Consider the following 26,859-nt stretch of genomic DNA (forward strand, 5'->3'; position numbering starts at 1 on the left):
TGTAAGGACCCAGGAGGACACTCCCAAAGGTGGAGTCAGTATGGTGGGACTGGACGGGCTGAATAAAAGGCCCCTCCAAGCCTTGCTGTCTGTCCGAAATTCCTACCGTCCTACACGTTCCCTTGAGAAAAAGAGGCAGTAGGATTTTGAAGGGAGCTGGTTGAGTGGATACAGGGCAGGATGACAGACGGACCTCAGGAAGGAAGGCAGGGAAGGGAGAAGGGGTGCATTTTCCTGGGCCACTGGCGGGAGCAGCGCAGAGAGCAGGGAGGGTTCTTCCTGGGAGGGTGGCGGCGGCGCAGAGCCGTGTGCACCGGGAGTGGAGGTTCGGAGGCAGGATGGGGCGGGTGGGGGTGGTGCGAACAGCGGAAGCAGCAGCTGGGGGAGACGGGGGTCATTTGGGGTGCTGAGGGCTGCAGCCACCACCTTCCCAATCTATCTGGAGGGAGGCTGGGGCTCAGAGGGCGAGTCCACATTCACATCCCGGTGTCCCCAGATGCCATCACAAGGACAAGGAACTGGCCCCGAGGACCCGCCCGTCTCGCCAGCCCCCACCCCAGGGCCGGGCACCGCGCTCGGTGACGGGCGGGCGGGGTTTCCCGGCTCCGGCCTCCTACCTGGATGGTCGTCATCCCAACCTCCCGCCCGATCAGGATCCTGCTGTCCTGGAGCGTGGCCACGTGGGGCTCCGCCAGCGTCATGAAGTCCGCGACCAGGTGGGTGATGTCGAACTGCCAGTCGGGACTGAGCAGGTGGCTCGGCTGGCCCCACGGGCCGGCGCCCTCAGACACGAACTGGGTGAGGACCCGCACGGTGGCGCGCTGGTACTGGAGGGCGCAGCCCCGGCCCCGCTGCTCCCCCTCGTCTTCGTCCTCGCTGTCCCGCGTGGGCCTGGTGGGAAAGAGGGGGCTCTCAGACCAGGGGATGGACTCCCAGATACTGCCCAGTCACAAGGCAGCGCCCCACCTCAGCCTCCGAGGGGCAGCACCCCAGACCCAGGGCCACACGGGGGTACCTGCTCCACCACGAGAAGCACGAGAGCTAAACACCCCTCAACATTTCCGAAGTCCACACTGTCCACTGAGTTGCTGAGAACCACATGTGGCTATTTCCACTTTAATTTAAGTAGAAAAAAGTCAATAAATCAGAACGTTAAAGGTCTCCGTCGCACAGGCTACACCCTGAGGGTCCCTAACCACGTGTGCGAGTGGCGACCATGTTGGACAACGTGGTTCTAGAACATTCCACCACTGCAGAAAGTTCTATTGGACAGAGCTGTACAATGCTTGTGAGGTGTCCCACTCTGCACTCTGTGGGGATGGACCCTTTTAATCTCATAGCGCCGTGAGGCGAAGCTGTAATTCTTCTCATGTCCAGACGAGGAAACTGAGGCAGAGGGGTTGGGGAGTTTGCCCAAACTCTCAAAGCTACGAAGCAGCGGAGCTTGGATTGAAGCCGGCCAGGGCCAGGTGTGCCCTCCTCAGGGACATGGGAAAACCCCATATGCTGGCCACTAAGTGGTCTATAAAGCACTGGCTGGATTCATGGCAGTCTTCCCCACTGCGGCCAAATCCCTTCACGTTCGCCCTGCAGAAAGGGCTTCACCGCTTCACCGTCCCATTTATTCTTCTGGAGATGGACTCTAGTCACCCCTTAAACATCGAGCCCCTGGTGCCTGGGGGACGGTCAGGAAAATCGTCCTGATGGTTTAAGACGGAGGCGTCCGGGCAGGAAGCCGGGAACTTGGCAGCAACTCTTATTTAACTAAACTGGGGGCCACAGAGCTGGGAAAATCAGACCCCAAGCTCCTATGTGTGACAATCCAGAGTCACAGAGTAAATCAAAGCCTTTTTTTTTTTTTTGGTTTAAGAGCAAAAAGCAACCCCATGGTCCAGTATAAATGCAATTACATTTTATCCAATAATTTAATCTGCACAGAGATTTTCAAGCTTACAGAGATTCATCCAGCACAGAAAAAGGAATCTCTGTTTTGCTTAGAGAAAATAAACCCAAACTCAGCTCCCTGGGGTCGGGGGGAGCTAGACCACCATGTTACCTCCACGACTTCGCGGCGGGGGAAACCCTTTCAGGAGACAGCCTTCTAGAAGCCCAGGGGAGGGCGCAGAGGACTGGGTCTGATGCCGACCTGGCCACCCCGCAGGCTTCCTGCCTGGCTGGGTTATCCTGACCCTTGGTTTCGGCAGAGAGGGGCTGTCAGGCTGCCGGCACGTACACGTTGCATCCTGTCATGGTCCTGGTGACAGCAGCACCTACCAGGGGCCGGCCCAGCACTGGCTCCTTGAGCGTCAAGGTCAGATTCCACAGCCGTCACTTTCGTGGCTCTGATGGCTCACCTCTTACTGGCCACGATGGGGACCCTCCAGCCTTTAATCTGGCTCAGCTCTGTGTCCGAGACCTCAATCTGCAGGGGCAGTCGGGGCACCCACACGGTGACGTGCAGGGGGGCGCTCAGGTGCTGGTACGTGAAGTTCACCGCCACGCCCACCCTGCCTTTCATCTCCTTGCCGTTGACAAAGACGTAGTCACAGCGGTCGGACACCTGCCAAGACAGAGAGAGGACAGAGGAGACGTTCACGAGGCCCCTGTGACCGCCTGTCTGCCATTCGCCCTTTTTTGGGTGCAAAGCCTGCACGCTTAATGTAGGTTCCCACTGCAGAGCCTGAGACAAGGATTTAGTGCAGTTGGTTTACCTGGGAGGTGACCTGGGGGAGCGGGGACCCGGGAGCAGCCTGAGGGAGTCAGAGAAACAGGCAAACGCAGCAGAAAGGCAAATTGTTTCCTTTTGCTGCTATGACTACTGGGCTCCACTTTTCTGGGGCCCCATGAAAAGCCTACAGAACTGTCCACCTGCCGGATAAGAGGCAGAAGTATCATCGACCCTGCTCCTCTCCTGCCTCTCGCTGGGTGAGGCCTGCCCTGCGTGGGAACTCCCCGCATTTCCAGGCTGGGACACAGGCCCTGGATAGACAGCAGAAGCAGCCTGAGGTGGGGCTTGTGCAAGCTCACCAAGCGAACTCGAGCCTGCACTTGGAGCTGGGCCTGAGCCGTGGGCGGACCCAGGGAACGCGACGTGGGCGTCAGAGGGGTCTGTCCTGCAGGAAACGAGCCACACGCAGGCCCCGCCCCGTCCAGCCTCCCAGAGTCTGTACCGCCTTCCTCTCCATCGTGGCCCTCCCGGTGCCTACCAGCTCGGCTCCAATCGCACGCCGCCCCAGTGGTTCTCTTCCACACCCAGGCCTCTGCACATGTGGTTCCCTTTTCCTGGGAACATCTTCCCTCCCTGTTTGCCCGATCTGGCCGGGCACCTCCGCAACCGCTTAGAACTGTGTATGCATTTGCACTGTTACCGTTCATCCTGTGAATGGCAGCCCTGCACTGGTGATGAACAACCTGTGTTTCCTTCCCCCGTCTTCCTCCCTTCACTTTTCCTAGTTCTAGCAGAGCGTAGCCTCGGGAAAGAGACAAGACAGAGCACAAAGCAAAACAAAACACAAAAACGAAGAAAATAAAAATAAAAGTCTGCAAGCATCTAGATTTCATGTTCCAAAGTCTAAGCCCTTGGGGAGATGAATCTGTTCACAGCTTCATGGACATTGTCACGCGGCACAGAACAGCTGGAGGGTGCCTGGGCAGGCATGGCGGGCGCAGGGGGTGGGGAACCACATCAGAGGTGACCCACGTGGACTCCGACTGATAATAGGTGTCCCCTAGGAGCTGTGAACAGAAACTTGAAGACTAGAAGCCCCTGCCCCAACCACCTTGACAGCAATTAAGTCTCCTAGAAATTAGACTGGGATCCTGTTCTGCCACCATAATGAATTGCAAACTGAAAGAGAAATCAAGTTGGATTCTAGAGAAACAACATGACCCATCTTGCATAGTCAAGTTTAAGGGATGTAACTTACACTGGCCCCATGTGTCCACCATCAACCACGAAGCTGTGAAATCCCTGAAGGCAACGAGTACATCTTTTTCTTCTCGGATCTCTTGGTTCATCATACCAGCTGCTCATGAAGCAGGAGCTCGGCAAAGTGGATACTGAATGGATGGATGGATGGAGGGAGGGATGGAAGGATGGATGAACTGAATGGATGGATGGATGATGAATGGACGGATGGGTGAGTGGATGGGTGGGTAGATGAACAGATGCATGAATGAATGGGTACTTGAATGAATGGATGGATGCATGCATGCATGGATGGATAGATGAATGGATGGATGGGTGAGTGGATGGGTGGGTAGATGAATGAATGGGTACATGAATGAATGGATGCATGAATGGATGGATGAATTGAATGGATGGATGGGTAAATGAGTGGATGGAATAGATGGATGGGTGGATGGTTGGATGGACAGAGCCCTTTCTTCATGGGAATTCTTGCTTCAAGACAACCAAAGATCTTGGGGTGAGAGGAGGTATGAGAGACTGAGATAAGATGGAGCCAAGAGCAGTGGAAACAAAAGAAGTTAATTTGAAAACTTCCAGAAAGCTCTAGAGCAGTGTTTCCTAACCGTTTAGGGGTCACCAACTCCGTTGAGAATACATAGAAAGCGAAGTCTTGCTGTGGAAATGCAAATACATTCAGTTCCGTGTCACATCTCAGAGCTAATGAAGTCGCACTCTTCCCATAGCACTTTCCATACGAAGCTGTAACAGCCAGTTCGTGAATCTGTCTCCTGTCCAGGCTGCACACGCCGGAAGGAGCGGCATCTCCTTCAGGGGGTCCATGGCCCCGGTTAAATAGCATCTGATGCTGAGCAGTGAACTCCTGCGATCGCCCTCTCTTCCCCCAGCTTCCAGAAACTGCGGATGGCTACTCTGGGCCCAATTTCCATCTTCCACGCACACTTCTGTTCGGAGGGGCAGCTGGCGAGGGCTGGGCTGAGAGAATTCCCTCCATCTGCTGGGGACAGTGGCAGGGAGCAGTGGGGAGGGGGAGACATGGATGGGTCCCCTCGCTTATGGTCAAGAGTGGTTTAAAAATGTTTACATACTGATTAAAGGTGGAAACCAATTTTAGTCGCCGTCCCAGACTTGTCATTAGCATGTAAACACTGTCCTGGATCTGGGCCGGCAACAGCATAATAGCCCAGCCAGAGTCATAGCAGTGATCGCTTCTTTAATCAATGTTTTAATTTACAGACCATTGACTTTCCTCGTTTATTACCTTTCTGAGCTCTGGTGGGAGGGAACCTGGCCGCTCCAGAATATATAAATAATTAAGAGGAACGCCGAGGGTAGGAAGCCGCGGTGCATGATAGAGTCATTGTCACTGTTATTCCAGAAGGTGCCATAAATGTCTGCGGAAGTCTCAGGATGCATTAATCATCTCCTAAGTGGCCGGCAGTGGGAACCACGGCATCACAAAATGAGCCGGCTCGTCTGCAAGCCGGGAACTGAAAACCATCCCAGAATCTTTTCAGTCTGTGGGCTTCATTTCCGGGAATCTTTTTCTTTTTCTTTCCTTTTCTTTTTTTTTTTTTCTTTTTCCCTCTCTCCTAGTGGGTGGGTTGCCCATGGAGAAAGCTGCCCGCTGGCCCCTGCTCACTCTGACATTTAAATTATCCCCTCTGAACGCCTGGTGGCCACTGAATCAGCCACGGATGTCCGCGCTCAAGAATCCGGATGGGGGGGCGCTGGGGGGGGGTGTCATGTGGATTCTGGTTGAACGGCACAGGGTCAGTTGACGTCTTCTGTTGTCACTCAGGCCTTGGCAACTTCCTGAGGACGTCACTTCCCTCCCAGAGCAGAAGCAGGGGACCCACTTTCTCCGGGGAAAGCCGAAGCATAGGCTGGTCAGCCATCGACATCCAATGCAACTTTTGTTGGAGCCTTTGCCCAAGACATGGGCTCTCAAACTTGAACGAGCATCAGGGAGGGCTTGCCAAGAGTTCCCAGACTGTTGGGCTTGCCCCTCAAGTCCCAGATTGAGCAGGTCTGGGCTGGCCCCCCCCCCCCCCATGTGCACATCTAACAGGTTCCTGGATGCTGACGCTCCAGTCCGGGGACCACGGTGGGAGACTCGCTCCTTGAAATAGTGCAGTTACCCCTTCTTCTATGTGTCCGTAGCATCTTATAAATCCTGTCTTAGTCCACTGGGGCTGCCATCACAGAGTACTAGAGACGGGAAGGCTTAAACAGCAGACTTTCATTTCTCACGGTTCCCGAGGCTGGGAAGTCCAAGATCAAGGTGCCAGCAGGTCTGGGGTCTGGTGAGATCCCCTCCCTGGCTCACGGATGGTGTCAGCGCCTACCTGTGTCCTCACTTGGTGGAAGGCGCGAGGGAGCTCTCTGGAGCCTCTTACAAGAGCGTTAGTTCATTCCTGAAAGCTCGGCCCTCACGACCTCATCACCCCGCTCCGAACCCCACCTCCTAGCACCACCACACTGGGGTTCAGAATCTCAGCGCAGGAATTAGGGGGGCACCCAGACAGTCAGTCCATATACATTCCCTTCATTATTGTGGTCTTTTAGCTCAAATGCTTTATTTTTAATTAATTAACTATTTGTTGTTTTCAGGGAGGGAGAGGTAATTAGGTTTATTTATTTATTTACTTCATGGAGGCACTGGGGATTGAACCCAGGACCTCGTGCGTGCTAAGCACGCACTCTTACTGCTGAGCGATGCCCTGCCCCCTGCTCTGATGCTTTAAATACCGTCTCTGTGCTGATGACTCCCCAGATCCCACCTCCGGAATGCAAAGTGCTTACTCAGCACCTCTACTCAGCTCTCTAATTAGCACGGCAAACTTCATGTGCTCAGAGGTCAGAATCTGGGTATGGGTTTGGCCTCTTAGGAGACTGGGGGTTACGAAGAGAAATGCAGTTCAGACACAGAAAAAATGATTTACATTTCCTTGCACACCTGAGTTTGTGTGCCTGCTCTGTTAACACAGAATATCGAATGCCCTTACACTGCCCTGGTGCCTTGTTTCGTATCTGCAGAGTGCCTTCCTCATCTTTCTCACCCTCGGTCCTTTCTAGAGCTCTGGATGGCAATCATGACCCCATTTTTGAGATGAGAAAACTGAGGCACACTGAGGCTGCTGCCTGCCCAAGGTGGGGAAGAGGGGTGAGGACTAGAACAGGTTTACGACAGCCGGTGCAGGGTCTGAGCAGATTGTTTCAATCATGGTGTCTTAGCAGGTAATAGTGTGAGATTGTGACCTGGGAAGTCGTCCTTCCTGCCACGTGAGCCTTAGGGTCATGGTCATGCCCATTCCTGTCGGCAGTGGGGGCCCTGAGAGAGGGGCACGGACCGACTCAGACCCTTTCCTCCAGCTGCCCTGGCCTCCGTCTCCTGGTCCGTCCCCAGTGAGCCCACCTGGAGGGCCGGGAGCACACCGAGTCTGGGCACGGAGCCGAGGGTACGCTCGACCCAAGACCTGAGGAGGGCTTCCCAGAGGTGCTTTACAAAGGCATGGGTAGGGCTCAAGGGAACCAGCAAGACACGGCAACGCACAGCAGGGACAGGCGGGGACAGCGGGACGAACGGCACCCTCCAAAATGCCTGTCCACCCCCGACCTCCGAGTGGGACCTGATTTGGAAATAGAGTCTTTGCAGGTGTAATCAGTTTAAATGAGGTCATACCAGCTTAAGGTGGGCCCTTCAGGGACTGGGGTCTGTCCGCAGCTTGGGCGCCGGGGCTGTCCCGGCTGGAGAGGCCCGCCCACCCTGGTAGAGGATGCAGCCAGCTCACAGCCTGCAAGGGGCCCGGGGACTAAAACGTGCGGCCTGACTCCCCCCACTCGCCAGTCTCTGCCTCCCGCTGCCGCAGCCCAGTGGGAGCCCGAGGGTGACTGGCTCAGGAACATCCAACACGGAGACCCCTAGCGTTTTCTTTTTCTTTTTTTTTTCTTTACATGGAGGTACTGGGGATTGAACCCAGGACCTCCTGCATGCTGAGCATGCGCTCTACCACTGAACTATTTCCCTCCTCCCTTAATAGTCTCTTAATTAAAAAGACTATGTTAATAGTCTTCTTAATCTGAGACTAATGTTTAAAATTTTTTGTGAATCAAAGAACGCTTTTAAACTCCAGCAAAACCCTTGAATGAGGACGAGCTCCCCCCAATGTGCCTGTTACCTTCCCTGGGCGTCTCCTCTCTGCCCCTGGCAGGTCCTTGAACACACCAGACATGTGCCCGCCACAGGACCTTTGCACTTGCTTTCTCTCTGCCTGAAGATGCCTCCCCAGTTGTCTGCATGATTCGCTCCTTGTGGCCTTGAGGTCTTTAATCCAGTGGTTCTCAAGCAGGGGCGGCTGTGTCCCCCAGGGGACATCTGACAATCTTTGCAGCTCCTTTTGGTTGTCAGAACTAGGGGAGATGGTTGTCATAATTGGAAGACGGGCAACCAGCATCTAACGGCAGAGGCCAGGGGTGCAGCTCAACACCTTACACTGCCCAGGGCAGCCCCCACAACAAAGAACCAGCCGACCCCGAGTGCCAGCGGTGCGAGCTTGGGACACTCTGCCTTACTCAGCTGTCAGTTCTCAGAGATCCTTTCTCAGGCGTTTGTATTTAAAATCGCAACATTCCACGCCCTCTTGCCTTCTTTCTTGCTTTATTTTCCTCTGTCTCTTACTGCCATCTCCTACACGACACCTTTTACCTATATGTTTTGTCCTCCCTCACAAGAACCTAAACTCCTAGGGTGACAAGGATTTGTGTCCCTAGTGCCTAAAATGGTACCTGGCACGTAGCAGGTGCTCAAGAAATGTATGCTGAAAAATGAATGAATGAATGACTCGTGGGTCTCACTTGACCAAACAGCAAATCAGTTACCAGCACTGAAAAACCACTGCATTCAATTCTATTACCAGCTTGAGCCCATGAAAACGCCTGCATTTCCCACCCTGGTGCCTTGCTGGCCTCACAAGATCCGACTGGAGGGTTTGGGGGCGCTGCAGCTGGCCTTGGGGGTACTGAAAGCCAGCCCCAGAGGTACCCACACCCGCCAAAGGCTGACTCCCCTCCCATGTCTGCTTTTTCCCTGGTCTTCCCCAGCCCACCCCCTGTCACAGCTGAGCGCCCACATTTATTTACTTATTTTGCGATTATGCTCCTAGCTTTTATTTTTGCACGGCGTTCCCAAGGGCAGTATGCAGAGCGTGAACCCTGCCCCGTCAGGGGCTGGCCTGGGCGCTCCTGGAGCAAGCAGGCTGCAGGGGCGGCTGGGGAGTGTGCCCTGGGGAGACTGCAAGATTATTTTTTGTGTGCAAACAACATGAGGGTCTCTCAATGGAGAACTAAATGGCCAGAAACTGTCTCAACATCCCCAGAGCAGAGTGTTGCCAAGGCAACCACGGCATGTGCCCTGGGTGGAGAAAAGGTGCGCAGGCACCTGGCTCCTTACTCCCTCCCTCGGGGGACACTCAGGGCTGCCCCTCCCCCATTGCATGTTTTGTAACAACGACAGATGTTTACCAAGGGCTTGCAGTGAACCAGGAACCATTCTAAGAGGTCACACGAATCATTTCACTGAAACCTCACCGTGAACAGGGCTGCATCTTTTTAAAATCGCATACATATTCCAAACGAGGAAACAAAAGCACAGAGAGGTGATGTAACTTGCCCAAGGTCACACAGCTGGTGGTCAGTCAGTCAGAATTTAAAACAGTCAACCCCAGAGCTCTGCTCTTAACCAAGATGCTCACTGGCTCTGCTCTGAATGAGTTGTTGGGGTTTTTAAAAACATTATTTTTACTTGTTTAATTTTTAAAAATTTCCCCCTGGAAATCTGTATTTTATTTTGTTTTTTTATTTAAGCATAGTTGATCTACAATGTTGTGTTAGCTTCAGGTGCACAGCATAGTGATCCAGTTATATATATACATGTGTGCATCCAGTTATACATACATACACTTTTTCAGATTCTTCTCCATGATAAGCTATTGAAAGCAGTTCCCTGTGCTGTACAGTAAGTCCTTGTTGTTGATCTATTTTGTACATAGTAGTGTGGATCTGTTTATCCCACACTCCCAATTGATCCCTCCCCTCCTCCCTTCCCCTTTTGTGAAAAGAGTTGTTGGTTTTGATTCCCATCCCTATTTTGCTACCGTGGCCAGCCTGACTCTACAGCCCATCCGTGACGGACGTGGCCACGTGACTAGCTTTGGCAAAGAGACGCAGAGAAAGGGGGCACCACCCCATCCAAGCTCAGGCTGAAGGGGTGGGGTGTGTTTCCACCAGCTGCCGTGAGCTCGGCCCCGAGAGGAACTTCACAGAGCTGAGGCTTCTCAGCCCAGACCTGGAAGGAGGCATCTGGACCCTGTCACAGCCCAGCCTGCAGCAAGGGGTCCACTCGAGCTGAGCCTGCAGACCACCAGACGGCCTGAAAATGCATCAGCAGAAGGAACTGGTTACCGCTTTAAACAATGGAATGTCGGGGTCACTTGTTATGCAGCAGAGCTGACTGAGAGATTCTGCTAATTGCTGAGGGTGAAGGCGGCCCTGCCTGTAACTCTCAGGAGCTTTCCTATTTCTTCGTCCCTCCTCCCCACTCATTCTCCCTCTATCCTGTCCTCTTTCTCCCTTCCTTAGTCAGTGGAGAGGCCACTGAAGTGTTGGAGGAGAGCCAGATTGGGAGAGCCCTGCTCCTAGGGCCGGGAAGGGCCAGTGGTTTCGGGAATTCTCTGCATCAGAGCTTCTCATCCCGGGGGTGGGGACTTCTGCCCGGCTCCAGCTTTGCGCTGTGAGGACCCCTCTCTTTTCTCTGCCTCCTGTTCTCCCCCAGAACTTTGGCTCATCTAGCATCTTACCCACAACCTGCCCTCCCCCTGCAGCTGTCGGAGAGAAAATCTTCCGTTTGCAGGAGGCCTGCTGCTGTTTCAGCAGCTCCTTCGTTACTAAAGTGCATGGCAGCCACTTTTCTGACATCTCTGGACGGGAAGAAAAGGGAAAAGGAACGGAAGGCAGTATTTCTGAGATGGTGTCTGGGCACCCCCCCCCCCTTGACTTCTTGCCCCTCGCTGAGGACGGCCAAACGGGATCCAAGCATCCGGGCAGAAATCTGTGCTGCGATAAATCACACCTTCTCCGGCTGACAATGCAAAGGGCTGCTGTGTGGTTCTCAGCTCTGGGCTCGGGTCTGGGGGGTGGGGGGGCCTGGCCCACGTGGGCCGACAGGACAGCAGGACCCTCGCCGGGGCGTCAGGCCCAGAGGAAGGCACATTTCCTCACTGGAGGCTCCGAATGTGCGCCCAGGAGCCCGGCTTGGGTCGGAGTCGTGGCCGAGCCCTCACTGCTCTGTCTCCCTTTCCTCATCTACCGAACGAGGGTTCTTTCCACAAATACTTCCTGTGTTACTGTTGGTTAACAAGCCTTTCTTCCAGGCACTGGTGATACAGGAGGGAGACACACCTTGTCTCGAGACGTTCCGTTTTGGAAATGTGGGGATAGGTGGTAACGAGTTGACAAGGAGGTGACCATGGTCAATAAATGCCAGGAGAAAAAGGAAATCAAGAAAACGGGAAGGGGAGGTAACGTTTAAATGGATCCTACCTATTGGGAAGGTGGTGGCCTGAGAGATTTAGGGGAAGAAGGTCCCAGGAAGATAAGAAGATCTAGCATGTATTAAGCGCCTGCTGTCTGCCAGATTCTGTTCAGAGAGTACATAGGTACTGACTCCCTTGGTCCTCATGCAAACCATTTTACGGAGGAGGACACTGAGGCACAGAGAGGTTGGCTCACTTGTCCAAGGTCACACAGCTAGTGGGAGTTGGACTTGGATCTGAAAGCAGTTGTCCAGCTCCAGAAATGCTCCCTTAAAAAATATCACTGGCTGGTGGGGGAGGGCACAGCTCAGCGGTGGAGCATATGCTCAGCATGCACAAGGTCCGGGGTTCAATCCCCGACACCTCCATTCAAAAATAATGATTAAATAAATAAAATAAAAAATTTAAAAAATTGTTGCCAATTTAATCAGTGGAAAGTCATCTCAGTTCTTCCACTTTTGAATTAAAAATAACAATGAATAAAACAGAAAGTTCTTGAAGTCTGTGATCAAGCCTTCTTTCTCTCTGTGACCTCCTGCCGTCCCCAGACACTAACAGACAAACACCTTATCAAACTGTATTTCTCTCCTTCTCTTCTGAAAAGTTTGTCTCCTGTAACTGTGCCCAACAACCATGGAAGGGCAGAGCCCTGACTTCAGCCTCTCAGCATATCCTGCTAAAAGGAACATGTAGAAGCAACGTGGTCTTTTTTGAAGGAAAAAATCCTTCTTTGATTTTAAAAAACACCTTAACTGAGATATCTCTGACCTATCAAAGTGTCTCTATTTAAGATGTATGACTTGATGTTCTGATTCAGCATCTGCTGTGTAAAGACCATCTCAGTTGAGCTGAACAACTTGCCCATCTCCTGACACACTGACCATTGTGTGTGTGTGTCGTGGGACAGGGTGGGTGGCAAAGAGTCAGGGGCTGGGAGGAGAGGAGCCCCCACTCCAGGCACCCAGTCCTCTTCCGGTAGCCTCGGCCTTGGATGCATATGGGGATTCTCCCCTCCCCACCTCCATCTGTCTAAGGTCTGAACGCAACTCTGCCCCGAGCCTCAAAAGCAGGGTCTTGTGACCATGATCTAAGCCAATCAGAGCTTCACATCTCTCTGGCCACTGGGATCCTCGGGGGTGAACACATCACTAAAGCTGGTCCAGCTGGAGGGAAACTCAGGAGTTTTTCAGGCAAGACTAGACAAAAGTTACTTGCTTTTTTTTGCTGGAATGCGACACATAAAGATACGGCGTTGTTGTCACTTGCAGCCACCGTGGAACAGCACAACTTGCCTGCGAGTTCAGTCAGCACAGAGGACACTGAGCCAAGAGGCAAAGGGCCACAAATAAAGTACTGATCAATTACTTCATTTGGCGCCTGGATCCAGCTGTTCCTGAAAGTGCTTACCGTGCAGATATAGGAGCCAAAAACTTGTCCCCCCCCGCTCCTTTTTCTTAATTCAGTTTGAGTCACACTGTCTGTTAACCAAAATCATGCTCTCAGATATAAGGGGCACATCCCGCTGGGCCAGCCCAGACCCATCTGCATGCATCTCTCTCCCTCAGCCTCTCAGCAAGGCGGTCAAGATGGGGCACATGTCAAAAGGCACCATCGTCATTTAGCTGACACCGCACGGTGAACAGTGACCCTCTGAGAGCTCAGAAGTCGAGGGTCGTGGAAAAAGCCGCAGTAAACCGGGAGTAAGTGAACTGATTTCCAGCCCAGATACAGTGGACATTTGTCATTTTTGCCGCCTAACATCATTCACATGGTTAAAAAAAAAAACAAAGTATTTTCTGGGGAACCTCCCCATATCTTCACGCTCATTCCATGTCATTCAGTAGGTCTTGACCTCAGCTACCTGGCGGGCTGTACTCAGAACACATCGCGCTGCCCGGGCCACAGGGCGTGGCCCAGGGAGCCACGTGACTGTCCAGCGACAGGAAGTCCCAGGATTTCTGGCTGAAAGTAGCATCTCATTTCTGCTGGACTTGAACCCAGGAAGCGGAGGACCTCTGGCCTCCAGCGGCCACGTCTAGAGAGTCAAAGGCAGCAATGCAGAGAAGCAGATTTCTCCGTCCCCCTGTGCCTGAAATCTACGCCGCCCGAGACTTTTCGTTTATAAGACAGTTTCGCCCCCTACTTATTAAGCCACTTGGGAGTCACTCAGCTGCTGCCCCGTCCTTAATAAAAGTATGATGGGGCCCTGGGAGGCTGGCGCACGGAGCTGCTGGAGACCAAATCCTGGTTCTCAGATGGATTTCACAGAGGGGTCAAAGGGGGCAGAAACCTTACTATCTGGCAGGAGAAAAAAAACCTAACACAGGAGGAGAACTGTTTTCCAGTTGAAATCTCCCCCAAAGCAAGCCAGATATGTGACTCCAATCTGGACCTCTGCACCCTGTGCTTCATGGAGCTGCCCAGAACCTTTTCTCCAGTGCAAGGGCCATCTGCTCCCAGCTGCAGGATCCCCGGGGCTTCAAAACCTCTGTTCCTAGTCAAGCAAATCCAGGCGGAGCCTCCCTTGGCTCAAGTGAAATCTGACTCGTGAATAAACGGTCTTATCTTTTGCGAAAAGTCCTTTATTAGGACATGGTCTCCTTGGTAGCTTAAGACAGAGGGTCAGAACAACCTGCTCTTCCTTGGTCAGTCTCAGGCATTAATTTCTGCCTATCAGCCTCTCCCAGGAACGAATGCTTGCCTCAGTCCCTACCAGTTGAAGGCTCTGGGTCTCTGTTTCCCAAAGCACTCTCTGTGATAGTGAAAAATGTCCCACACCTGTGCGTCCAGCAGGGTAGCCACCAGCCACCGGTGTGGCCAGTAGCGCCCTCTCGCTCTCAGTGTGACAACCAAAAATGCCTCCAAACACTGCCAAATGTTCCCGGGGTGGGGGCGCCATTAGCCCTGGGAGGAAGCCTTGCTCCAGGACCACCTGAGTAAAAAGAAATGACTGAATGCGTCGTCCTGTGTGCTTCACATCTTTGTTATGTTATGTTAAAATTCCCAACAGTCTCACGAGGTTGGTACTTATTTTGCAAGTGAATGAAACTGAGGCTTCAATAAGAACTTGTCTGTGGCAGAGGGCAAGCTCTTACACACGCTATTTAAACTGCGCTTTGCATCCCAGCTGGAGGGAACTCTGGTGCTGGGAGAGACTGTCATGGAAGGAACTTCCTCGCTTTATGCTGGAGACCCCCGGCCCAGAAAGGGACATGGCTGGGCAGCGTCCCTCAGCCTAGCCCGATGGCGAGGACTCCTCTGACTTTTTCATTCTTAGAACCAAATGGTTCTTGTGGACGAAGACCTTTCAGCATTTCTTCCAGAGCCTGCTGGAGATGAGAAGCCCAAATGAGGAACTCTCTCCCTTCCTTGGGAAAAACAAAAAAGTTTGCCTCCCTTCCTGCTTGGGTGGGGTGGGGTCGGGTACCACTCACAGTGGTCATCTATCTCAAGGACTCTTTAAACACTTCCATCTCGTGGTTACTGGGTGGGGGGGGAGGAGGTGGGAAGGGATAAATTTGGGAGTTTGAGATTTGCAAATGTTAGCCACTATATATAAAAACAGATTAAAAAAACAAATTTCACAGGGAACTATATTCAATATCTTGTAAAACCTTTAATGAAAAAGAGTATGAACATGGATATCTGTATGTACGTGCATGATGGGGACACTGTGCTGAGCACCAGAAATGGACACATTATAACTGACTGTGCTTCAGTTAAATAAAAAAAAAAAACTTTAGGCTGTTATTAAAGAACTTAGCTTTGTCAAGGACTCGGAGCTTGTGGCGTCAATAATAAATTCAGCAGGGAGAAAGTTTTGTGCCGATGGGAGCCAGAGCACAGGGGAAAACAAGACTGTTGCTTGTGGGAGGGCGCCCTCCGCGTATTGGAGCAAACACAGACTCCTCTGGTCACTGGGGGAGCAGGGCCCTGTCGGTTGCCCACAGACAGTATTTTTAGCTCTGCGCTGGGATCCATTAGCTGGAACCATGCCCTGGGGGTCAGACAGGCTGCACTGGAAATTCAGTAAACGAGCTTTCGTTAATGATGCTTTAAGTCTCTGCAACCCTGTCGTGGGCGGGGCCTCGAGGAGCTTCTGGGAAAGCCCACGCAGGGCTGCAGACCAGGGTAGGGGCCACCCAGGGAGCACGGGGTGGGGTGCCCTCGTGCCAGCAGGCTCGGATGAGGGGATGGACAGGGTACTGTCTGCGAACGTCAGGGACACACAGTCAAAAGCAGGCTTTGGCAGTCAGGAATTCCCTTGGTGACCAGCCTGTCCAGGGTCGCCCTTTCCCCCAGGCCACGCTCTAGCACAGCGCCTGCCGCAGCTCCTCGGGCCCCCCCCCCCCCGTCACCACCTGTCATACGCTTATCTGTCTGCTCTGTCTGCTCCCTCAACCACTGGAATGGCTACCGAGAAAATGGCCAGATTCTCTGTTGAACAAATCATTACGTGGTGGCGGGAAACACCGTTATGTCATTGAACCTAAGACACCACTGCTTCGTGGACCACGTGCTCAGCATGTTACTCCAGGCCGCGTCGTCGACCGCTGGCTCACGTGGACTTCAAGGAGGTCCGAGTGTGGGTGGACGAGTGAAGGAGCTACTCTGCGACAGCTCCGTGGCTGTTGGAAGGGCTCATTCCTGTTACGCCGTTGCCCTCCTGGTATTGTCCCCAGGCTTTCGATGGGCAAATCTTCGCCCTTCTCTGGGCCGTCGCTCTTTCGTGTCTTGAACGTTCATCCACACACAGATGCCAACGTCCAAGGGCCTCTCCACTCACACGTTAGGACTCCTACTAACCTAACACCGGACACGTGGCAGACCAGCCTCCTCCACACCTGCGGTCCCTACACACCCCACGCTGGACTAGCTTCATTTCCAAGTGCCCACCAGGTGCGGGTGCTCGCGAGGCACCGCAAGGTGAGGGGTGGGGGGGACGGGGCAGAAATGTGTATAATGTGTGATGTGACCCGACAGCTGCAAAACAAACTAGGGCAGAAAAACCCTTCTTTGTGTGTGTTTAAAAAAATACATACACATGTCTTCATGCGGGTGTGTTTTATGATCATATGTGCGTGGAGAGAGGCATCGTTATTAACACTGCCTCCCTGAGGGCTGGAAAGGTTTGCTGCAGCGTGCACGCGTGTGTGTGTGTCTGTAGATCTGCCCATTTTAAAAGTCCGTGGTTAAAAGAAATTGTATGATATGATCCCATAATCACAAAATGATCCCTCTCTCCGTGGTTATCCATACACGTGTCAAAAGAGATTATGGACAAAATGATCACCGAATTGTTTTAATGAGAGACCACATACCGTATGAGTCCATTTATACGAAATGCCCCCCAAAAAGGCACATCTACAGAGACGGAAAGTAGATTAGTGGTTGCCCAGGGCGAGGGGCAGAATGGGGATTAACAGTAAATGGGATGACAGAAATATTCCAGAACTGGGTCATGGCGATGGTTACCCAACTCAGTAAATTTCCTAAAATGTCACTGAATCATATGCTTGAAATAAGCTGCATCCAGTTCTAATTTTTTTAGCAACCCTGTGCCTCCTACCACACAAAACAGACGTGCGGGCGTCCAGTCTGCGACCCCTGGCTTACCTAACAGGGCCGTCGGGGGGTTACCTGACGCAGAGTGAAGTCCTTTCCGTGTGTGGGCTTCCAGGCCAAGTCCTTCACTTAGCTAATGAAGCTCCTTCATCCTCACAGTGACCTTCTGACCGAGGTGCTGTGACGGTCCCCACGTCCCTAAGGAGGAGACCCAAGGCTGCGTGGCTGGGAAATGGCCAAGCCAGGAAGAACTTGCTGGAGGAAACTCTCCGTAAGAGTCTGGCGTTTCTCTGCATCCTCCCAGCAGAGACTCGACGGCCTTTGTCTGAGCGATCTTTGCGAGGGCGTTCACGCAGCGAGTTGCTGAGCTCCCCCCTGGAGCAAAGGGCCGGCAGGCCTCTGGTCCAATGGAACAGACACTGTCTGTCTCCGGGAGAAGAGGAGGCAGGCTCTCTGCCTGTCCACGTCACCACAGGCTGCTGTAACCAAACACCACAGATTGGGGCGGGGGGGACACGCTTAAACAACACTTCCTTCTCACGGTGCTGGAGGCTGGGAAGTCCGAGCTCAAGGCGCCGGCACGGTCAGGTTTTGGTAAAAGCCCCTTCCTGGCTTTCAGACGGCCGCCTTCTTGCTGTGTCCTTACATGGCAGAGAGAGGACAAACTCTCGTCCCTTCCTCTTTTGAGAACTCTAACCCCATCACCCTCAAGACGTCATCGAAACCTAACCCCCCCCAAGGCCCCACCCCCATACCATCACATGGGGGGGTCAGAGCTTCAGCACAGGAATTGTGGGGAGACATTCAGTTCTCCACATCGCCTGTTATAAAAGGCTCGGCGTCCCTTAGCCTGGGGCTCCTTCTCTGCAGCCCAGCCTGCTGCATGTGGCGGGTGTCGCCGGACCCCGGCGTGACCCTGTGGGAGCTGGAGCTTAGGTGCAGGAAGATGGAGATGCCCCTTAGCCCTCGGTCTCTGATCCAGGAGTCTCGCGTCTCCTGCCAGCAAACTGCGACAGGCTGATCTGTTAACCCGCACGTAGGGCAGGATCTCAGAGCCTCAGGGTACCTTACAGGACTCGGGTCTGTCCAAATCCCAGACCTCGCGGGCCTAACTAGGTTGTCAAACTTATTTGAATAAAACTTGCATCATAGTCTCCTAAAATACTTTCAATATAGATAGAGTTTGTAGTGATGTCATGTCTCCCATTCGTGACATTCTAATTATGTCTTATATCCTTGTTGGATTATGGATTTAATTAATCTCCCAAAAAACCCAACATTTGGTATGATTTAATTTGTCTATTTTTGGTTTTCTTTTTCCTTCAATTTCCACTCTGATCGTTCGTCTATTTTTTCCCCTGCTCATATTCTGCTTTATTGCCGTTTTTAATTTCTCAAGGTAGACCTCTCTCGTTTTTAAGGTAGGACTTACTGTTGCAAATTATCTTCTATTAAATACCTTCAGAACATTCCACAAATATTAATACGTTGCATTTTTAGTTTCATTCAGTTCAAAAATAATTTTCAATTTCTCTTAAAATGTCTGATCCATATGCTGCTTAGAGCTGTGCTATTTAAGGTTTCAAAAATTTAAGGCTATCCCAGCTTTCTGTCGTGGATTACTTAAAATTTAATTTTATTGTAGGAAATAGGGCTTGCATAACTTTAATCCCTCTGTATACGCTGAGATGTATTTGCTGCTGGGGTGCGGTTTGAGGTGGAGTGGGCAATAAACGTCAACTGGACTGAAAAAGCACTCATTATGTGCCAGCTCCTTCTCCTTTCTTCCGTCCGCGGCATCCCCAGCTGCGCCACGCTGGCTCTTGGAGCATCGTTCACCGCGTCAGTCCGCAAACCGCAGGCTGAGTCTGGGTACCAGGGATGCAGTTTGCGAATGCCAAACCCGCCCGCTCGGACATCCTTACTGGGCAGGCTTCTGCTGACTCGAGACTTCACACCGTTCTGCCAACAGCCAGGGGGGTCGACTCGGAAGTCATTGCAGGGGGCCATTTTTAGTCTGAAGGCATTTCTTTCCCTAAAGAAACTGATTCCCTTCCTGGAAATATCCATCACGGGCTCCACCTCAAATCCGTTTTAAGAGCAGCGACGCAGAGTCACACACACAACGGGAGCGAAGTCGCCTCTGGGCTCTGGCAGGGAACCAGGCGGACACCCACTCCTCTAGGGGAGTCATCAGTGCTGGGGCGTCCTTTCCGAGGGTCACCCCTAGCAAGGGCCCTGGCCCTCAGAGGGAGACTGCAGACCAGTAATAAAGGCCAGTGATCCACAAGGACCTGGGATGTGACTATGGCTGAGGGGAGGGGAGACTCCAGACCCAAACCAACTGCTTCCTGCCTCCCCCTCCCCCCAAAGTTACTTTCCAGCCAGAATCAGAGGGGAAATCCCTCAGAGCAGGCTCTCCATGGGGGTGACGCTGCCCCGAGGGGACATTCGGTCATGCCTGGAGACACTCCTGTTGGTCACAACTCGGAGTGCTACGGGCATACATGGGGTGGAGCCAGGGATGCTTCTAAACGCCCCCCAAAGCACAGGACACCCCCATAACAGCCAACTATCCAGCACAAGATATTAAGAGCACGAGGTTGCAAACTCCTGCCTCGGGGCTTAAAGCCTTGCCCCCCAATACCGCAGACACGAGCCACGTGTGGCTCTGGAGCCCGTGAAGTGGGGCTGCAACCGAGGTGCACTCTGAGTGTAAAACCCACACTGGGTTTGAAAGACTTGGTACCCTCAACGTGGTACTTTCATATGTCTACATATTGAAATGATAATATTTTTCCAGGCTTTTTTCGGGCTGTTCTTTTGTTTGTTTATTTGCTTGTTTGTTTTGAGGGGGAGGTAACTTGGGTTTATTTGTTAACGGAGGTCCTGGGGATGGAACCCAGGACCTCGTGCATGCTAGGCACGCACTCTACCACTGAGCTAGACCCTCCCTCTGAAATAATATTTTTAATACAAGTGGTTAAACACATGCACTTTAAAAATCAGACTCACGTGTTTTCTTTTTATGTATTTTGAATATGACCACTAGAGAAGTTAAGTTCCAGACATGGCTCACGTTGTATTTCTATTGGACAGAGCGGTTTAGAACTTTATCCCCGCCCCCCGGCCCGCCCCACCCTCCCTCGGGCTTCTGGGGTCTTCTGGAAAGCACTCTGGTCTCAGGGCGACCATCAGCCCCTACATCACTTCTGGGTGACTGAGAAACAAAGCATCTCTTCCTTAAAACACTTAAAACACGGGCTCTTTACTGCCTCCTACTGGAAGGTGGTCATAGCAATGTTAACTGTGGGAGCGTCGCCGTGTGCTGCTGGCGCCACGTGCGGGGGATGGTCTCGGCAACGCGGGGCTGCCGCTTGTCCCTGCTGGGGGCGGGGCTTCCCGCCCCAGCCCTCCCCATCCGTGGTCTGCAAGGTTCTCCTCCACTCACACGTGTTGCTTTTAGCGTCAGAGAATAGTCTCCATTTGCTCTATGTCAGACTCGATTTGAGGGGAGAAAAAAGTATTATCTGGATGTTTCCTTTGGGATACTGAAGTTTTTTTCTGCATATGTGTCTACTGCTTTCAAGAAATATAGAGAAAGCCCCAATGCTTAGTTTCTGGCTTGTAAGAACCCTCACTGTCTTATTCTTTAAGCAAGTACTGAGGGAAGGTGAGAAAGACCAGGAATTAGGGTCCTCCCTCGAGACACGTAGCCTCTAGAACGAGGATTTCCTGGGCACGCTTTTCCTTGGAAGGGCAAAACGGTGACTATTTTAGACTCACAAGCCGTATGGTCTCTGTGGAAACCAGTCAAAAGCAGCCACAGACAACATGGAAATAGATCTGAGTGCTCACGTTCCAACAGAACTTTATGTACAAAGCAGGTGGCGGGCTGAATTTGGCCCAAGGTTCATAATTTGCCCAACAGATAGAATAGTGTTTTCAATGGCTGCCCCGTGGACCAGACCCATGCTGCAGGTGGATTCTGCATTTCATTTTTTGTCCACTGCAGTTTTTTTTTTTTAAAAAATTATATTTGGTTGCCAACACTGAAAAACAAGGTGACTTTTACATAAGATGTGAATTTACAGCATGTCTTGAAGACACAGCAATCCTGAACTCATGGTTGCACGCGGCCGCACCTGGCAGCAGTTGACTATTGGTGTCCTCCTAGAACTGGGCATGTCCGATTTACCAGTCCACCCCCCTAAATCCCCTGCTGGGTTACTGTAGGTATTTGGGGTTTGACGCATGGTCCAGTGCACGCTGGACGAAAACTAGGTTGGTGTGCCGTTAAATTAAGAGATGGAAATGGCAAAGTCTGGGGAAATCCACCAGAAGTGTTGTGTCTATAAACCAACCCATAGAACCTCTTATTTCACCAGGCTAAACTTTCTTAGTTGGATGGGATTTCCCTCAGTTCAATCCAGATGGCGAATAGGAATCACTTACTTTGATGACATCCTCGTCCGTGGACTTGCATTCCACGGACTCCGAGATATCCGTCACGGCGCCGTTCTCCTCCACAGAGACCACCTTGATGGGCATGGCGACAGTCTTCCCTGTGAGGATGGCGGTGTTCAGAATCTCAGTGTCCTGCCGGAAGAGCCAGACACACCTGGGTCAGGGGAGCTGTTCGGTTCTCTCAGACACTTGGGAAAACTTCAAAGGTGTGCGCCAAGCTGTCCTTGTTTAGACAAGACACACCAGCACTTACCTTAGGAACCTGGGCTAAAGGGTCATTCTTTCACCATTTCCCAAGAACATTCCACAACTGACTTTCAGTTTATTTATGATGGTCTTCCTAGTTTTCAAAATCAAAAAATATTTATTCTTTTTCTCTATTGCAGAGATCACACAAAAGTTGCACACGGTTAAGTTTTGGTTGTAAGCAACAGAAATGGACTGTGGCGGGTTTAAGCAGGAAGGGGCGGTGGGAGGTGGAATACGGCACCTCCCCATTAAGATGCCCAAGTTCTCATCTCCAGACCCTCCAGGGTATCTTTTACCTGACGTGATAAAAGGGACTTTGCTCTTGTGGTTAAGTGAAGGATCTTGAGATGGAGAGATTCTCCTGGATTACCTGGGGTGAACCCAACGTAACCATAGTTTTTTTTTTTTTTAGTAGTTGATTCATTGCTCAGCACATACTGGCTAAGGGTCAACTACATGCAAGGTTTTGCTTTGAGGAGTAGAGGTTCAACAAAGAACACAGCTGGTGAAACTCCCCGCCCACATGAAATGTCTACTCTACTGAAGAGCTGTAACCATCTCCTCGCTTCTAACTCATATCACGACCCAACGTCATCTGGCCTCCGTCTCCACCCTCCTTTGTAAACTGCTCTCACCAAGGTCACCAACGATCTGCTTGTAAACCTTAGTCCTCATCTGATTCGATGTGCGTTTTGCAGCATTTGAGATGATGATGACCTGTTCTCAAAACCCCAGCCCTGCAGACGGTGTCTGTCCCCTGATTACAAACATTTAATGGCTACAGATTCCATTTAGGGTAACATTCCAAATCCCCTACAGCTGATCAGGCCCTTACTGATGCCTCTCCTGCTTTCCTCTCCAGCCTCGACGCTCACCTTCCTTCCTCGCCTCGGTCTGCCATTTTGGTTTCGACCGTCCTGATCTCTCCACAATCCCCTGGAAGTACCACACAGTCCTTCTCCCTTCTTCAGTTGGCTCACCCCTGCTCACTCTGCGGGCCTCAGCTTTGGCATCCTTTTGTCTGGGAGCCCTGAGCTTCCAATCTTTAATTCTGAGTCAACCATAAGAGTTCTTATAAAAGGTACCCATGGGGGTTGGATGAAGAGAAGGAGATGTGGTGATGGAGGCAGAGATCAGAGTGATGTGGTCACGACCAAGGAGATGCGGGCGGCCTCAAAAGGCTGGAAAAGGAACAGAGTCACTCCCAGAGCCTCTAGCAGGAAGACAGCCATGTGGACACCTTCACTGTAGCCCCAGAAGGATCCTTTCTGACTCCTGACTTCCAGAACCACACTATAGTGCATTTGCATTCACTTGCCAAAGCAGCAGCGGGAAATTCGCACGGATTCTTACTGGGATACCGTCCTGGGCTTCTCATGGGAGCAAAGGAAAAGCTAAAGAAGCTTCCGGAAAGGCTGGGCCAAGAACAGCTTCCATGATGTCGGAAAGAAGAAAGGACAGGCAGCCTCTCTAGGGTGAAGTGAAGTGAGTGGCTTCAGCCATCTCCATCCTTAAGTGACTCTGCTTAAGGTTTAAATTTTCCGGAGAGAGAGTCTCATTGGTTTCATCACGGTGCCCTACCCTTTACCCCGGGGAGGATGGGGCCACTTTGACTGACATGCCTACCAAGACTGATTCCAACTGGAAAAAGGTAGTGTTGAAAAAAAAAATCAGAACCGTGTTATCAGAAGAACACAGAATGGATGACATCCCATCAGACAAGCAATGAGAGACACTCCCCACAGGACCAATGAGTCGGGTAATTTTTACCCCCACACGCCCACGGTCACTACACCTCGGCACCGGGCACCAGACCACCGGGCTTCGTTCTGTGCGGCCCCGTGGTGGCCCATCCCGTCACAACTCCGGGGACTTTGGTTTATCCTGCCTGCGTTGACTTCCCGCAAGACGACTTGGCATCGCATCTCTCATGCACGTTGCGATTTGCAAAGTGATGAAGAAAACGCCTTCTCTTTTGAGTCTGTAGGCACTCCCTGCTTGCAGTTTTGTAAGCCTTTTCTATACGGTCGAATGAAGATGAAGGAGGGTCTGTGGCTTTGGGACATCCATCGGCACCTTTTACCTTTGGGTCAATCTCTCCCCCAAGTCCCTCTCCAGAAATGTGGCTCCACTTTAAAGCAAGAGATGCAAGGCAAGAGATTTTCTCAGTTCTTCCTCCAGGGAAGCAATTGACACAGAAATGACCTTTTGCATTAAACAAGAGCGCAGCTGGAAGAGTCATCAGTTACCCAGAGAGTCCCAGCCTCCCTCTGATGTTGGTGCCCATCAGCCAGCTGTTAAATAACCCTCTGCCACGTCTCCTCTTGGGTTCACAGGATTCCTGGAGCCGGACTTGCAATCCAGCCAGCTCGCACACTGGTTATTACAGACGCTAAGAATACCGCAGAAATTCCCCAAGTCCATTTTCAGGTTCATTACAGGTAATGCGCTCAGAGTTCAGTCTTACATTTTCCTTCTCAGAATGGTCTTTGGCTAATGGCTTCATTAAAGCAGCAAACTCCCTTGGGGATTAATTGTGATTAGCTTTCTAATGGTTGCTGCAGTGTTTCACACACACACATGCGTGTGCATGCATGCACACACACACTCATACACACACACCCTCCTCTCTCTAACACTTCCTATCCCTAACCTGAATTACATCAAGATTAAGACTGGTGGGACATCAGATATTTTTCATTGACCAAGATCAATTTCAAGTGCAGAAATTAATAGTCATAGAAACGCCCAGTGGAGGAGGAAGGCATTGGTCTTCCGGATAACCCAGCTAAGCAGAGGGACAAAGGTCCCCGTGTTTAAGAATTCCTTTCCTAGCAAAATACCATATGCGATCGCTCATATGTGGACTCTAAAAAAGAAAAGAAAACAAATGAACATAAATTCAAACCATAAACAGACTCACAGACGTAGAATACAAACTCGTGGTTGCCAGGCAGGAGGGGGTGGGAAGGGACAGACTAGGGGATTGAGATTTGTAGATACTGACAGGTATGTATAGAAATAGATAAATAAGTTTATCCTGTACAGCACAGGGAAATGTATACAAGATCTTGTGGTAGCTCACGGTGAAAAAGAATTTGACAATGAATACATGTATGTTCAGGTATAACTGAAAAATTGTGCCCTCCACTGGAAATTGACACAACATTGTAAAATGACTATAACTCAATAAAATAAAAATAAAATAAAAGAACCCCCTTCCTGATCAATAGTCCTTGGTGGGCACTGGGAGTCTGGATTCCCAGGTTCTCCCCTGAGCTTCACCATTAACTTTCTGCGTAACCTGGATGCCATCTCTTCATCTTTGGGGATCTTTGTTTCTTCATTTTACAGAGTAAGGGGTTGGACCATATCTTCTCTCACTCTTTCAAGCTGTCCAATCCCCGCCGTCCATGAAGATCTCACAGCCGCTTACAGAACCCTTGCTGTGCATCCGGCACGTTCCCGTCACTGGGTTACAACGCAGAGAGCCAGAGCGACAAGTCCACGCGCACACAGCTGGACGGCACGGCGGGGTGGATGGCGGGACGCGAGCAAGCACTCAACCACAGTATCGTGTTTGTCGGGACTTCATCTGGTGGCGAAAATCCAGCCCAAGTCAGTCTCGGCTACAAGGGGACCCCCTGCCTTGTATAACTCAAGTACCCAGGGGGCGATTCTGGCTTCGGGCAGCGCTAGAACCTGGTTCTCAAAACGCGCTGCAATTAATTTCCCCGTCTCTCCACCTCTTGCTTCTCTTCTCCTGTTAGACTTCATTAATTGGTATGTTATTTCTGTAGAGCAGACCCCCAGCTACAGGCTTGTCTTCTCCACATCTCAAATCTGTGCCCTTCCCTCATACGACTCAATAGCAACAAACGCACAAAACCCCGTAACAGCCCAATTTAAAAAATGGGCAAAGCATCTGAATAGACATTTTTCCGAAGAAGACATCCATCCACATGGTCCATAGGTACAGGGAACGATGGTCAGCATCACTAGTCATCAGGGGGATGCAAGTCAGAACTACAGAGACATTTCCCCACACCTGTTCGGGTGGACCCGATCGGAAAGTCAAGGACGACGTCTTGGCGAGGATGTGGGGGATGGGGACCCCTTGTGCGCTGCTGGTGGGGATGTGCACTGGTGAAGCCACCGTGGAAACCAGTAGGCAGGCACCTCAAAAAGTTAAAAATTAGAGCCACCACATGATCCGGCAACCTCACTTCTGGGAACACATCCTCAGAAGGAGAAATCACTGTCTTGAAGAGACACCTGCACCCCCATGTTCACTGCACTATAACCCACAGTAGGCGAGACATGGAAACAACCTGTGTCTGTCGGCAAGATGAACGGACAAAGATCATGTGATATATACATCTACATAATATATATACAATGGAATATTATTCAGCATTAAAAAAAAAAAAAGAAAATCTTGCCATTCTGTGACAACATGAACGAAACTGAAGGACATTATGCCAAATGAAACAAGCCAGACACAGATAGCTCCTGTGGGGTCTCACTTACAGGTGGGATCTAGAGACAAGAGGTGAACTCAGAGAAGCAGAGAGAAGACCGGTGCTAGTCAGGGCGGGGACTGGGGGACAAAGGGAGATGCAGGTGAGAGGGCACAGCTGTTCATTTATAGGATGGATACGTTCTGCAGACAATGCACAGCATGGTGCCCACAGTTAATAATAGTGTGTCTTTAAAACCTTTATTGAAGTCTAGTTGATTTACAATGTTGTGTTGGTTTCTGGTGTACAGCAAGGTGATTCGGTTACAAACACATATTTCTTTTCATATTCTTTTCCCTTATAGGTCATTACAAGCTATTGAATATAGTTCCCTGTGCTCTACAGCAGGACCTTGTTGTTTATCTATTTTATACACACTAGCTGGTATCTGAAAATCCCAACTCCTAATTTATTCCTCCCCCCACCCATTCCCCTTTGATAACCATGTTTGTGAGTCTGTTTTTGTTTTGTAAATGAGTTCATTGGTATCACTTCTTAGATTCCACATATAAGTGACATCATATGATATTTGTCTTTG

General features: G+C 51.3%; 1 protein-coding gene across 2 annotated transcripts in view; it reads right to left on the bottom strand.

Moving 5' to 3' along the window:
- TMEM132C (transmembrane protein 132C) overlaps nucleotides 1-26,859 on the bottom strand; it is a 304,399-nt gene that overhangs the window by 4,528 nt on the left and 273,012 nt on the right. For both annotated transcript variants that reach the window (XM_032471231.1, XM_032471233.1), the window contains 3 exons: nucleotides 21,541-21,684; nucleotides 2,355-2,560; nucleotides 618-891 (listed from right to left, as the gene is read on the bottom strand). In XM_032471231.1, coding sequence (XP_032327122.1) covers nucleotides 618-891; nucleotides 2,355-2,560; nucleotides 21,541-21,684 — 624 coding nt within the window. The remainder of the gene's footprint in view (nucleotides 1-617; nucleotides 892-2,354; nucleotides 2,561-21,540; nucleotides 21,685-26,859) is intronic.

Source organism: Camelus ferus, chromosome 32 (assembly GCF_009834535.1).
Source record: "Camelus ferus isolate YT-003-E chromosome 32, BCGSAC_Cfer_1.0, whole genome shotgun sequence".
Taxonomy (NCBI): domain Eukaryota; kingdom Metazoa; phylum Chordata; class Mammalia; order Artiodactyla; family Camelidae; genus Camelus; species Camelus ferus.